We start from the raw sequence: 14,035 nt of genomic DNA on the forward strand, positions 1-14,035 counted from the left end.
GTTGTTGTCTTTGAGCTTGACAGTCCATCGTCACTATAAGTTGTTGTTGTATGAAATAGATCTATGTAGAAGATCTTTTAAATGTAATATTATTTTAAAAACATATGTGTGTGTGTGTGTGTGTGTGTGTACCATGGAATAAATACCATGAGAGTGGTTTGAAACAATATGAGAGTGAGTAAATAATGAATACATTTTTATTTTAGGCAAACTATTTGTTTATCTAAACTGAGAGATGAGAATTCTATTTTGATGCTCTTAAAGAGGCTGAATCATTTATTGTATTATATAGTTCTGTTACTTGGGCACAACACAGACAAACACTAATCCGTGTGTGTGGATGGATGGATGGCGGAAGTATTTTGGCAGGAAGAGGGCACAGCTGTCTCCGCTAATTTCTCAGTGTTCAGAGCTTCAGGCTGAGCGAACTGTAACACACATACGCACACATGCACACAGAACCGGCATACATCTGATCACTGTTTGTGCTATGTCTACAATATTACGTAACATATGCTAAGCGAGACGACTCATGAACACAGTACATACAGTACCTGGAAGTGATGGAATTCATTTTTGGTTGATAATGTTGTGGTAAAAATAAGCAAAGATGATGCAGAAATGGAATTTTAAAGTATATGTGTTAAAGAATTGAATAATGTATTCATAGATGTAGATCACTTCTTTTCTTTCTAGTCATGTGTCACAAACAGCCCACAATGCAGTGCTGAAACAACAAGTGACCACTGCAAACCCCCACTGATGCACAGAGACCTCCGGGGAAACTCTAGCTGGGTGAGGGAGAGGTGTTTATGGCACCAGTAGGGGGTCCTCAGGCTGGGATCCAAATACCCCAGAGCACTGATGCAGATACAGTACCATGCTGTAATAAGTGCCAGCCAACAGATTTATGGCCTGAAATATTTACACCAAAATGTCCTGTTCAGTTTCTAATCTCCCCCAATCATTCACAGACTACATTGTCAATGCTTATTCTGCTTGTTCACTGTTCCAGACCAAAGTATGTGAGTCGTGCAGAATAGGAAGTTGAGTTTTCCGAAAAGACAAAATGTTAGTCTCTGGTAAATGTAAAACCTGGAGTGGAGCTGAAGCCAAGTGCTTATAGAATGATTGAAGATGGGAGAATCTACTTTATAGCATGCAAAAAGATGTGACATGAGTAGTGTGTCTGAATTTGCTGTATTTATAAAATGGTAGGCAAAAAATATTCCGTAGTAAACATCCAACGAAGCATCTTTTGAGTCCAGGTGTATTCGTAAATTCTGGTGAAGTACCCTGACTAACCCTGACAGTGGCAACATGGTGAATGTACTATCTCCTGATTGTATTCATACTAAACTCATGCATACTTTATGTAGATTGTTTTAATGATTGCAAAGTAAGTTATTCACTGAATGTAATACCTACTCTGATAGTTGATGATTTTATGGACGCAATGAATCTCTGCTGCTTTACACATATGCTGTTCTAGCTTGGTTCCAACTTCATGCTTTGGCTTCTTTTGGAACTATATTTTTTGATGGAGAAAAAAAACAAACAAACTGAAGGCCTTTCAAATCAAGGATGATAAATGATAACTATAAAAGTTTAAATAATCATAATTCTAAGAATAGGGAAGTCCACAACACTGCTATAAAGGTAACGTTACACATGTCCACAGGAACGTTATGGTTGTAATAACTTCAAAAAGGTTGTTTCCCAAAAGCATCGTTAGCTAACTATGGCCGACTATGGTTTAATTTAACTACTGGTAATGATGGAAATTGCAACCATAGTTGCTTTTGGGAAACACACAAAAGAGTGATTTTTTTCAGCTGATGAACGATAAAATCATTGACTGCCAATCAGAATCCACCCAACTTTAAAGAGCTCGAGCATTTAAAGTGGCAGACTACATAACTTTATCGTGAGTTGGTTGTTGACGCTTATATAGTTCTTGGGGTGACACTTTATTTTAAGGTGTTCTTGTTACACAGGTTACATGTACTTACTATTATAATAACAATAAATTATGCATTATTACATGCAAGTAACCCTAAGCCAAACCCTAATCCTAACCCTAACCATATGTGACCCTGGACCACAAAACCAGTCATAAGGGTCAATTTTTAGAAATTTATATTTATACAGCATCTGAAAGCTGAATAAATAAGCTTTCTATTGATGTGTGGTTTGTTAGGATAGGACAGTATTTGGCTAAAAAACAACATTTGAAAATCTGGAATCTGAGGGTGCAAAAATATCTAAATATTGATAAAATCGCCTTTACAGTTGACCAAATGAAGTTCTTGGCAATGCATATTACCAAACAAAAATTGTTTTGATATATTTACGGTAGGAAATTTAAAAATATATATCTTCATGGAACATGATCTTTACTTAAAATCCTAATGATTTTTGTCATAAAAGAAAAATCTATAATTTTGACCCATACAATGTATTGTTGGATATATTGTTACAAATATACCTGTGCTACTTATGACTGGTTTTGTGCTCCAGGGTCACATATAGTAAATACATGTAGTTAATATTACTCAGTACTTAAATCTATAATTACACTGTAACAAGGACACCTTAAAATAAAGTGTAACCGTTCTTAACTGACTGGGTATTGCTTTAAAACAAGCATTTTGCTTCAACATACTATTTCATTCTAGAACAGTAAATGTCTTATTAAGAGTGTGTGCGCTAAATTGTCTAGAATTGTTGGAGGTGGAAAAATACCCCCCACCTTTCACAGACGCACACAGAATTATTTAGTTGAAATCAAGGACCATGAAAGGAGAAAATAGCACCAGCTAATTTTCCCATCTGTGCCGTTCGTTCAGGTTAAGCGGCAGGCAGCAAAAAGAGCGAGAGAGGAGGTGGTAGTGGTGGAGGGGGAGTAGATGGGGGTAAAAGACTGTCGATCATAGTCTCTCCCTCCTCCTCCTCCTCCCGTTCCCCGTCGAGGCGCGCAGATCAGCGGAGCACCGAGTGGCGAGCGTGTGTAACGTTTCTTCTGACACATCAACTCTAGGACCAGAAACAAGAGTGAGACTCATCGAAGAGTGAGAAATCTGAGGGGGAAAGACACATTTCAAACTGTCGGAGAGTATTTATCAACCGTTCTGATTTTCCTGCGCTGATTAGTTTTTCTTTTGGTTGGTTTCTTTTTGGAAACCAGGATAGGCTACCTTTCACAACATGCTGATCGGTAAGTCAGTTCCGATAGAGATGTTGTTGTATTTGTGTTTGTGGCATATGCTGTATAAAAGTCTTAAATGTGGCGCTGAGGATGTCTTCTCGTGCCCAAACTCCTCGCGCTCTGCGCCCTCACCACCGGCACGCGCAAAGCTTTTCAGTCTAGCTTCGCTCGTATTGTTTAATCGATCCGAAATGAGGCTAAAACGAAAACTTTCCAGAAAATATAAGGCAGGCGATGTAGAATTTTCCAGAAGCAGAGATGCTCAAGAAGTGATTCTGTGTGTGGCAGATTTGGTTGCTCGCGACGCTGGCAGATGCGCGTGCGACTGTCATACGCGTGCCATCAAACGACCTTCAGTGTGTCAGCCGATTAACTTGGGTGGCGTTTTGTCCAGTCAACACCTGCAAAAGCCAGGACTTAATATTACAAGTCCAGCATGAGAGATTTTTTTGGATCCATAATCCCGGTTTAATCGGTAGCAGGTGCCATGGTCCATGAAACACACGTTTTTTTACGTCTCTGTAGTGCGAGAGACCGATGGACAGATACAAAAAAACATGAGAGAACCAGAGACGATAAAAGGAATGGTGTGTATTTTTGTTGATCTCTTATGACACGGCCGAGCGCATTGGAATGGCATTAAAAAAACTTTCGTGCTCTCTCTCTCTCTCTCTCTCTCTCTCTCTCTCTCGCTTGCTCACTGGTCCTCCTCATAGCAAGACAGTGAGGTAGGCTACAGCAATGCAGAAATTAGCTTTATTCGTTTATGCATCGTAAAACTATGTGCGATTTTATTCTGCACAGTTTATGAACAAACGTGCGTTTATAAAAAATAAAATAAAACGGCCTAGATGTCATTCACACGCCGCCACTGTTTTGAATAGTGTGCCGAGTACAAATTATTTTAAAGAATGTTTTCTTTTTGATTCATGCGAAAAAATGTTTTTCTTCGATTAAAAAAATTATACAAAAAAACATGAGAGAACCAGAGACGATAAAAGGAATGGTGTATTTTTGTTGACCTCTTATGACACGGCCGAGCGCATTGGAATGGCATTAAAAAAACTTTCGTGCTCTCTCTCTCTCTCTCTCTCTCTCTCTCTCTCTCGCTTGCTCACTGGTCCTCCTCATAGCAAGACAGTGAGGTAGGCTACAGCAATGCAGAAATTAGCTTTATTCGTTTATGCATCGTAAAACTATGTGCGATTTTATTCTGCACAGTTTATGAACAAACGTGCGTTTATAAAAAAAAATAAAACGGCCTAGATGTCATTCACACGCCGCCACTGTTTTGAATAGTGTGCCGAGTACAAATTATTTTAAAGAATGTTTTCTTTTTGATTCATGCGAAAAAATGTTTTTCTTCGATTAAAAAAATTATTCTTTAAAGTCCTCCTTTTTAAAGGCATCTTGTCTCCTCAAAGCACCTGGTGTTCCTCACACGAGCTCAAAGCAGCGGAGCGGAAAATTAAAAATGATAAAGGATTGATCCTGCACGCGCTGAAAATGCTTTATCAATAACGCAGCTCATTTAAGGAAATCGTTCGAGTTTTCTATTTTTCTTAGCTCATGAATTTCGTTGGGATCGAAGCCATTTGCTTATTCATTTCATCACGGTGCTTTTTTCTTTTTTGGGTTTCCATTTCACTCCATTTCTGAGTTTTTTCTGATCTTAATAGTTTTTAATAAATTGTGCTTAATATAAACGTATATTTAGTATTCAAAAATACTGTGTATTTTTTTATTATCATTTGTATCTGTCATTTTTGTTTTTATTTGTAAAAATGTGTTCTAATTCTATTGGAGGTTTTTTATTTCAGGTTTTTATATAATTAGAATAGCTGTGTTTTAATACATTTGTTCTAAATGTAATATTTAATTTTAGAACACATCATTTAGATTTTTGTGAGTCTTTTGTAAATATATTGTAAGTAATATAAAAGGAAGCAGGAAAGATTTAAATGTCCTTCTCACCTCCTTGCTCTCAATTTCTCTCAGCTAGATACCAATGCTCTGTCCGCTTAGCAACACGGACAAAAGGACACACAGATGTTACAAAGCTATTCAAAGTTACCGAAACCACAACGCTGTTTAAATAAAGACGCTTAGATTAAATCCAAGAAAATGGAGGAAAAGACAAAGCGAAGAGGAAAAAAGGACAGAAAGCTGCAGCATGAAATGGCTCCAGCATTCACTCACAGTTACTCTGAAATCAGCACACAGACGATCACCATCAAGTGATCGTGTCTGTATGTTAACTATCCATCACCCTGCACTCAGGTGTGAATTACCTGCTAATGTGAAGACCTGAACAGTTCAGGTTATGGGGACAAAGGTCATGCCCTTGACATTCTTTGACATTCAGTCTTGAACAATGTACATTTTATTTTAGTTATGTGCATTGACTACACCTTGACCTTAATTTTTTTGTGTTAGCTGGACTGGTCAGTATTTTATTTCTGTGCTATTGAGATTTTTTTTTTTTTTTACATGTCCGAGTGCTTTTCATAAATCGGCTCAGTTCAATTCCGTCTCAAACATTCTCCCCTGTAATTGCAGAGGTGTTTGAATGTGAGTGCTGCTCTCTGGGCTGAAGTCACACCACAAACATTTTAATTTTTCGGCTCTGTTTTCTCAACCCCTCTCTCACTGTCATGGTTTCAGTTGTCGTGGCAGCGCCCCAGCCCATGTGTATTTGTAAGTGTGGGGAATGCGGTAATACCATCCTTTAAGCGAATGATCTTTGCCAGCCGCATATTATGCTACGGCACTCTCTAGGAAGGCCACACCGAAACACTGCAAACTCAGTGTAAGACATTTTATTCACAATTCTTGTTTTTTATTAGAAACATATCTGCAATTATGAAATAGTTAGGAACTCCATTGCTCCTGAAAAATATTAAAGACTTTTAAAGAAAAATAAATAGTCAAATTTATTATTTAAAATGTATTGTTTGTCCAGTGCATGTTAACAGGTACATTTACTATGAATAATTATTGTAATTATTTTTCCACCTAATGTAGTTCATTATGCTAATAATAGATTGTTAACAGTGGCAGAAACTTAATATCAAATGTGTTTTTATAGTCATTTTACAGGGGCTAGAATGTGACTCCTCCAATCAGAATTTAGAATTTGAATAATCTGTTTTATAATAGAGATTTGATCCAAAACCTTGCACCGTTCTTCAAAAACCTGCTGTGCTTCTATCACAGATATTCGCTGCAGATTTGCCATTGGAAATTCAGACACTGCGTCAGCTTTTAATTTTCGGATCTTTTTACATTCAGGCCTTCAGCATGGCCTCCAGATATTTACCACCCCGCATTTATCAGCCCGTGACGCAGTGCACTGATGCACCATTTTATAGCGACGTCCAGAGCGAACGGTCTGAAAGCCGCGTTCCTTTGTAAGATTCTGCGTTTCGGCTCACCGGAGCCTCTCCTTCGGTAATGGTGGTTATATTCAACTCATCTATTTAGTGACGCAGTGAATGTATGTCTGCTCCCTGTAGAACAGTGAATGAGTGACAGGGCGAGTCATTAAAATGAAATGACGGCATGGGTTTGATTGGCCTGTCAGTACGTCTGATGTGCTCATGTGTGTGTGTGTGTGTGTGTGTGAGCAGTGTGTGTGTGACAATGACAAGAGGGTAAGGCATATGCTCTCAGCAGGGGTTACAAGACGAAAAATGACCGTCTATGAATGTGTGTTTGTGAATGTTTATCAAAACAGGCTGAGAGTGAGTGTACCTGTTTTTCTATTCTGGTGGGGACTTAAACCTGAATACACACAGACTCATGGGGACTCGTGTCACGGTGGGGACCTAAATTGAGGTCCCCACGGGTAAACAAGCTAATAAATCACACATAATGACGTTTTTTGAAAATCTAAAAATGCACAAAGTTTCCTGTGAGGGGTAGGTTTAGGGGTAGGGTTGGTGTAGGGCAATAGAAAATACGGTCTGTACAGTATAAAAACCATTACGTCTATGGAGAGTCCCCACAAGGATAGCTGACCAGACGTGTGTATGTGTACAAAGGAGATGGTCTTTGTCAATGCACTGAGCTGTTGTTCTAAACACAAACTCGCCCTGCACTTGACTTCATGACCCAGAGAAAGAGATGCAGGATGAAACCGGGATCGTTGAGTCTGAATTCACCTGAAATGGACAGAAATTTGCTCTCTCTCTCTGATTAGAGTGTGACAGTCTTTGAAGCGGCTCAGTGCTGCTGCAACCCACCCATAATCTTTTTACCCACACAACTTGATTTTCTTTAGCTTCAGTCTCTCTCTCTCTGTCTGTCTCGCTGAGTAAATACCTTCTATTCCTGTTCCTTTATGAGGAAGCTGATAAGGAATGTCTTTCATCCACAGTAGATCGGCTTCTTCCATCCCAGTTTAAGAGAATGTGTGTGTGTATGCCCATGTGCACACAGTGATTTTAGGATTAAGTTTTTCCTGTAGCCCAACCACAACAAAAGTGTCTGTCTGTGTACTTTTTGTGTGTTTGTTTTGTGTGTATGTCTACACTCTATATATGGAGCTGCAATACTGGAGTGGTTCGAGATTTAGCTTGTACTTGCTAGACTGACCATCATGTTTTAAGACAGAGTGGCCAGATGTCGAATTAACCATATAAGACAGCATCAGAAATGTATTTAAATTCTGTAATGTGACATAATTCCTAGTCCAACAGAATATTTGGTAGAAAATAATGTAGGGTGGAACTTGATTTTTTTTTCTTTTTTAATTTAATTGGATTGCTGTTGTATTGTAATGATATTATTGGTTCGTAATCTGCATGGCCTTTTTATCAGGAGGAAAGAATAGCAGTTTTAGAGGTCTCTTAGAATAATGTGTGCTTATGGATCATGCATAATAGGACCAGGGACATTTATTTAAAATATCTATTTTTTTACTATACCATTCAAAAGTTTGGGGTCGATGTTTTTTTAAAAAAAAAAAAATTTTTTTTACATTTTTTTTTTTTTATCTTATGCTCACTAAGGCTGCATATATTTAATCAAAGACACAGTAAAATATTAATACTGTTTAATAATATACTGTTTAAAATACCTTTTTTAAATTTTTATATATTTAAAAATCTATATTTATTCCCGTGATGTCAAAGCTGAATTTTCAGCATCATTACTCCAGTCTTCAGTGTCACACGATCCTTCAGAGATAATTTGATATGCTGATTTGGTGCTCAAGAAATATTTCTTATTATTATTATCAATTTTAAATACAGTTGAGCTTCTTTATATTATTGTGGAAAGTGTGGTATATATTTTTAGGATTATTTAAAGAATAGAAATTTCAAAACAACAGCATTTTTAAAAAACATTATTTTTTGTAACAATGTAAAACTTGTACTTTCACTTTTGATCAATTTAAAGCATCCTTGCTAAATAAAATCTTCTAACCCTAAAGTTTGAATGATTGTGTATTTTAATGTTTAATATTTAAATGACATTTCATTTAATGTTGTTTTACATATATTTCATCAAAGACACAGTAAAATATTAATACTGTTTAATAATATACTGTTTAAAATACCTTTTTTCAATTTTTATATATTTAAAAATCTATATTTATTCCCGTGATGTCAAAGCTGAATTTTCAGCATCATTACTCCAGTCTTCAGTGTCACACGATCCTTCAGAGATAATTTGATATGCTGATTTGGTGCTCAAGAAATATTTCTTATTATTATTATCAATTTTAAATACAGTTGAGCTTCTTTATATTATTGTGGAAAGTGTGGTATATATTTTTAGGATTATTTAAAGAATAGAAATTTCAAAACAACAGCATTTTTAAAAAACATTATTTTTTGTAACAATGTAAAACTTGTACTTTCACTTTTGATCAATTTAAAGCATCCTTGCTAAATAAAATCTTCTAACCCTAAAGTTTGAATGATTGTGTATTTTAATGTTTAATATTTAAATGACATTTCATTTAATGTTGTTTTAATATCTGAATTTAAAATTCCATGTAATTGCATTTGCAACCCATTTTACTTCCAGAATGTTGATGTTATACTAAAAATGTCATCAGGAATTAATTAGATCCTGAAAAGTTGATGTTTCATATCAGAATTAAAGCAAGACCTGAAACCTAAATGTAATGTTGCAGTCAGTTATGGAGAGGAAAAATGTACCAAGAATCAGGCCATATTTACCTGCTGGGACCCGAGATGGAGGATGAGACGTGGAGGCTGAAGGCCAAGTTCTCCCTCGAGAGCATCTATAATTTGCTATTATTGCCGTCGCCTTTATTGCATTAATGTTAATCTGCATTAAATTAGTGCGTTGACTATTGACAGGTTTTTGGAAAGGCTGCATTACTACAGTCGCTTGCTTAAATAGATAATTGGCTTTTGGTTAACATTATTTATTTTGAAAAGGCGCATCTTTTCAGAAGTGAAAACATTTTGTTTTAATTTGTATATATTTTTATGAAACAATGAAAACTGGTTTTCCCTTTTGAAAAACGTACACTGATAAATTGTGAAATTAAGCATAGAATGTGCATTATGAAAATAAATAGAGTAAATGTATTTTTCATGCTGACATCAGCTATGGGTTTTTTTTATTTTTTTGTGAAAGCAAACGGATTGTGTGTTGTAATGTCAGTTTGCTGTCTCAGTGGTCATGTCGAGCTGCTCACAATTATATTGACACATTTAAGAGTGGTTCCTGCCAGTAGTTTTTTGTCACCTTGTCAGTTCTTTCTCCCTCACACAAGTGAGCAAGTCCTCAGCGCCGAATCATTTATCCTCTCACATGGTCTCTGCAGTGGGAGCCATTTTGGTGCCACAGTTTCACTGTAGTAACTGAGCCCAGAGGGGGCAACAGAGAAACCGCAGGACCAGCTTGAGCCAGCGTAACAAAAATAGTACCCCCACTTCCCCGTCCTCCAGGCCAACTGGCCTTTTTGGTTCCTCTTGTCACTGATGGGAAGGTGACTTTGGCGTGCAGCCACTGTTATCTCTGCTCAGCCTTGACTCATAGTGATCATTTGAGGTCATTAAGGTGAGGGAGAGGTCTAACTGCCCCCCTACTGGACACAGTGGTGCCAATGTTCTCTAAAGGCCCTTTAAAGTGGGGGTGTTGAGTCCAAGCAGTTCTCCTTGAGTGCTAATAGCCCACGTATGCACATTGCGCACACACACAGAAGGATCAGAAAGTGGAAGGGCAGGGTTGATTGGGGGTAATTTGGGGATTTTGGAATGGCAGCTATTTCGACTACAAATGTCCCTGGAGAGAAAGGGGGGAGGAGGGGGAGGGAACAACAGGGATAACACGCACACACTCGTACTCTGTCATGTGCACGCACACACACAGCATTGTTTTGCTGTGTTGGCCACATTGATACATGAGTACACTGTGGGATGCTGGAGGTGTGTGCGGTGGCCTAGAAACATCATCACACCCGTGGCTCCGGACAGGAGGGTGAGGGGGGTCTGGAGAGGTAATCGTGTCTTTAAGCTCCTACAAAAAAGGTCAGTACTGCCCATGGGCCCATCCTCTCCTCTCCTCATCATTTGATCACTCCTCATGTTATTCCAAACCCATAGGGTTTCTTTCTTCTGTGGAACACCAAATGAGATGTTTGAAAGAATATTCATGCTGCTCTTTTTCCATATACATCTGTCATAACTGGGAAAATGTAATGTAAATTTTCATGATTTTTTCAACATTTTTATGACTCTAAAATTAACTTAATGGCCACAAATTAATTGTAATTTTAGAAACACTGTATATTATAAAACATAAACTATGAAAATGCCACTAGATTGCGACAACACTAGACTGAAAATAATTAAACAAAAACTGAGAAATTTAAAACTGTTAAACATTTTGATATTACCATTCAAAAAAGTTTGGGGTTAGTTAGTGGGGTTCCAAATCAGAATATTAGTATCATTTCTGAAGGATGTGACACTGAAGACTGAAGAAAATTCAGCTTTGTCATCACAGGAATACATTACTTTTAATAGAAAACAGTTATTTTAAAGTGTAATAATAAAGAATCTAGAAAACTAAAACAATTATAGAGTGAAATCTAATGAAAACTAAACTGACTTAAAAAAAATAATAATGTAAAAATGAAAGAAAAATAAATGTTTGTCTCTTTGGAGCTTGGTGGGCCATTTCATCTTTCATTGAATAAAAAGGCAGTGTGAACATTCTTTAAAATGTCTCCTTTTATTTTCCATAGAAAAAAAGTCCTACTGCAAATGTTTGATTTCTGGTTGAACTAACCCGTAAAGGGTTAATCGGTTAGCCTTTCTTCACAAGTCTGTGCTCTTTAAAAGCATGACTAAATCTTTAAGACAGAAAAGTAATTAGCCAGCTAGTCACTTAGGATGTAGTCTAGTTTAATGTCTGGTTTAAGTCAGCTAAGCCTGTAAGCCTCTTAGTCTGGAGATGGCTTGATTGGCTTAGTTTTGGATCTGATAAAAAAAATCAGTCTGTGCTAGTTATGTAATCAAATATGATATTATCAGTGTTTGATGTGTTTAAATGCATGCTTATGAGTGAGAGAGAGCAAGAGAAAAAGATGAAGAATACAACCACTTAGATCTATCTGAGTCTGTTGCATGGAAGGTCATTTCACTTAAAGTGCTGGGGAATATATTTCCTGTGAGATACACCAAGGCTACAGAAGAATAGAGAGGGCGAAAAGGAAACTGATGTTGTGTGTGTGTGTGTGTGTGTGAGAGAGAGAGAGAGAGAGAGAGAGAGAGAGAGAGAGACAGACACAGCATCTTCTATCACTAGTGAGCATTGTATTGGCTCTGATGCGCTCTGACTGCCCAAATCTACTGCCTGAAGGTGAAGTCAATGCATCACCTTGACAGTGTTTGTGTGTGTGTGAATGTGCACACATATGCATGTGTGTTTCTGTATATCTATGTACATGTTTAACCTTCATGTTCACGAGCTTGACTTTTGCTGTTTTTATGTCGTCACATGTGGTTGCCGCAAGCCCGCCGGCCGCTCCTTCGTCGAATCGGCCGGTTTTTGTCTTGTCGCACCGGGACACGGCATCACAATATGGTACGGGGTGTAACATTTCCGTCATGCGCTTGAGGTATTCGGCCAATCACAACACACTGGATAGCTGGCCAAAGAGAAAGACACAGCATCTTCTATCACTAGTGAGCATTGTATTGGCTCTGATGCGCTCTGACTGCCCAAATCTACTGCCTGAAGGTGAAGTCAATGCATCACCTTGACAGTGTTTGTGTGTGTGTGAATGTGCACACATATGCATGTGTGTTTCTGTATATCTATGTACATGTTTAACCTTCATGTTCACGAGCTTGACTTTTGCTGTTTTTATGTTTGAGGTCCCTATGGAAGCTGTTCCTGCCCTGGATTTTTTTTTTTTTTTTTTTTTTTTATATATAGAAAGGTAGTTGCAACTTTTTATCTCACAATTCTGACTTTTAAACCCAGAATTGCAAGATATAAAGAATCAGAATTTCGAGATAAAAAGTTGCAATAAACTTCTTTTCTTTTCATTTCTGTGACAGAAACAATTACAAGATGTAAACTCAGAATTCTGAGAAAAGAGTCAGAGTTGTGAGATGTAAACTCAGAAATGTGAGATTAAAAAGTTGCAATTATGTTTTTACATTTTTTTATTTCTGTGGCAGAAACGTGCTTTCATAGGTCCCAAATGGGATGTACATATAAAATTAAAAACAATAGTATGCGCTTATTTTCACTTCAGATTTTTGTATGTTCCTCTGACCTAATCAAAATGTAATAGTCAGATATTATTAAAGCTTTACCCCTCTGGTTAACCAGAGTTTATATACACCTTTCAGACATGTGGCTGGTTGTATGCTAGTAACATGGTTTTTACTTAAAAGGGTCATATGATGCGATTTCAATTTTTCCTTTCTCTTTGGAGTGTTACAAGCTCTTGGTGCAAAAAGAAGATCTGTAAAGTTGCAAAGACTAAAGTCTCAAATCCAAAGAGATATTCTTTATAAAAGTTAAGAGTCAACCACGCCTACCTAAAACGGCTCGTTCTAACACACCCCACATGTCTACGTCACGATGTGCGAAGATTTGCATAACACCGCCCAAATGTGCACGCAAAGAAAACGAAGGCGTAACTTTTATTCTCGCTGTAGTATTATTGTTGTTGCCACCGCCACGTCGTGAAGGCACTGTGTAATTCGTTGTAAAAGCGAAACTACTTTGTTTGCTCTTCCAAAAGAGGACGATATCGCTTCGTCATGCCTGCTTGAGGTATTCGGCCAATCACAACGCATTGGATAGCTGGCCAATCAGAGCACACCTCGCTTTTTCAGACCGATGAGCTTTGTAAAAATCGACGCTTTCAGAAAGGCGGGGCATAGAGGAGAAACAGTAATGTACAGTATGTGGAAAATAATGTGTTTTTTTAACCTTAAACCGCATAAACACATTTCATTACACCAAATACATAAAATAATGTTCTTTTTAGCAACATCATATGACCCCTTTAAGAATAATTTGACCCCAAAATTGAGGTTAAACTTGAGGAACTGATGATTAATCAGCACTATGATTGGCAGATCACTTTATTACCAATACAATAGATAATGGCAGACATATATGTGAGTGTGTAAGTGTGTATTTGCATCTCTCTGTATTAATCTGTGCTGTGTTGTCCTGCTGAGGGCTTTTACCTGTTTGGATGAATCATGCATAATGCAACGGCTACAAACTAACACCACAGCACTCATAGGCCAGTCAGTGGATACATACAGTGTGTGTGTGTGTGTGTGTGTGTGTGTGTGTGCGCGTTTTTGT

General features: G+C 37.5%; 1 protein-coding gene across 3 annotated transcripts in view; it reads left to right on the top strand.

The window, feature by feature from the left end:
* The window catches only part of LOC107755570 (zinc finger protein 385D-like), a 98,514-nt gene that overhangs the window by 47,060 nt on the left and 37,419 nt on the right, over positions 1-14,035 (top strand). The window contains exon 1 of one of the 3 annotated variants that reach the window (XM_016572444.1): positions 2,986-3,217. The exons of the other annotated variants lie outside the window; for them this stretch is intronic. Within the exon in view, the coding sequence (XP_016427930.1) occupies positions 3,208-3,217 (10 nt within the window). The 5' untranslated portion in view covers positions 2,986-3,207. Of the gene's footprint in view, positions 1-2,985; positions 3,218-14,035 lie in introns of those variants that run through there. 3 annotated transcript variants of the gene reach the window in all.

The sequence above is a fragment of the Sinocyclocheilus rhinocerous genome, unplaced genomic scaffold (genome assembly GCF_001515625.1).
Source record: "Sinocyclocheilus rhinocerous isolate Xijiao unplaced genomic scaffold, SAMN03320098_v1.1 scaffold2849, whole genome shotgun sequence".
In the NCBI taxonomy this organism is placed as follows: domain Eukaryota; kingdom Metazoa; phylum Chordata; class Actinopteri; order Cypriniformes; family Cyprinidae; genus Sinocyclocheilus; species Sinocyclocheilus rhinocerous.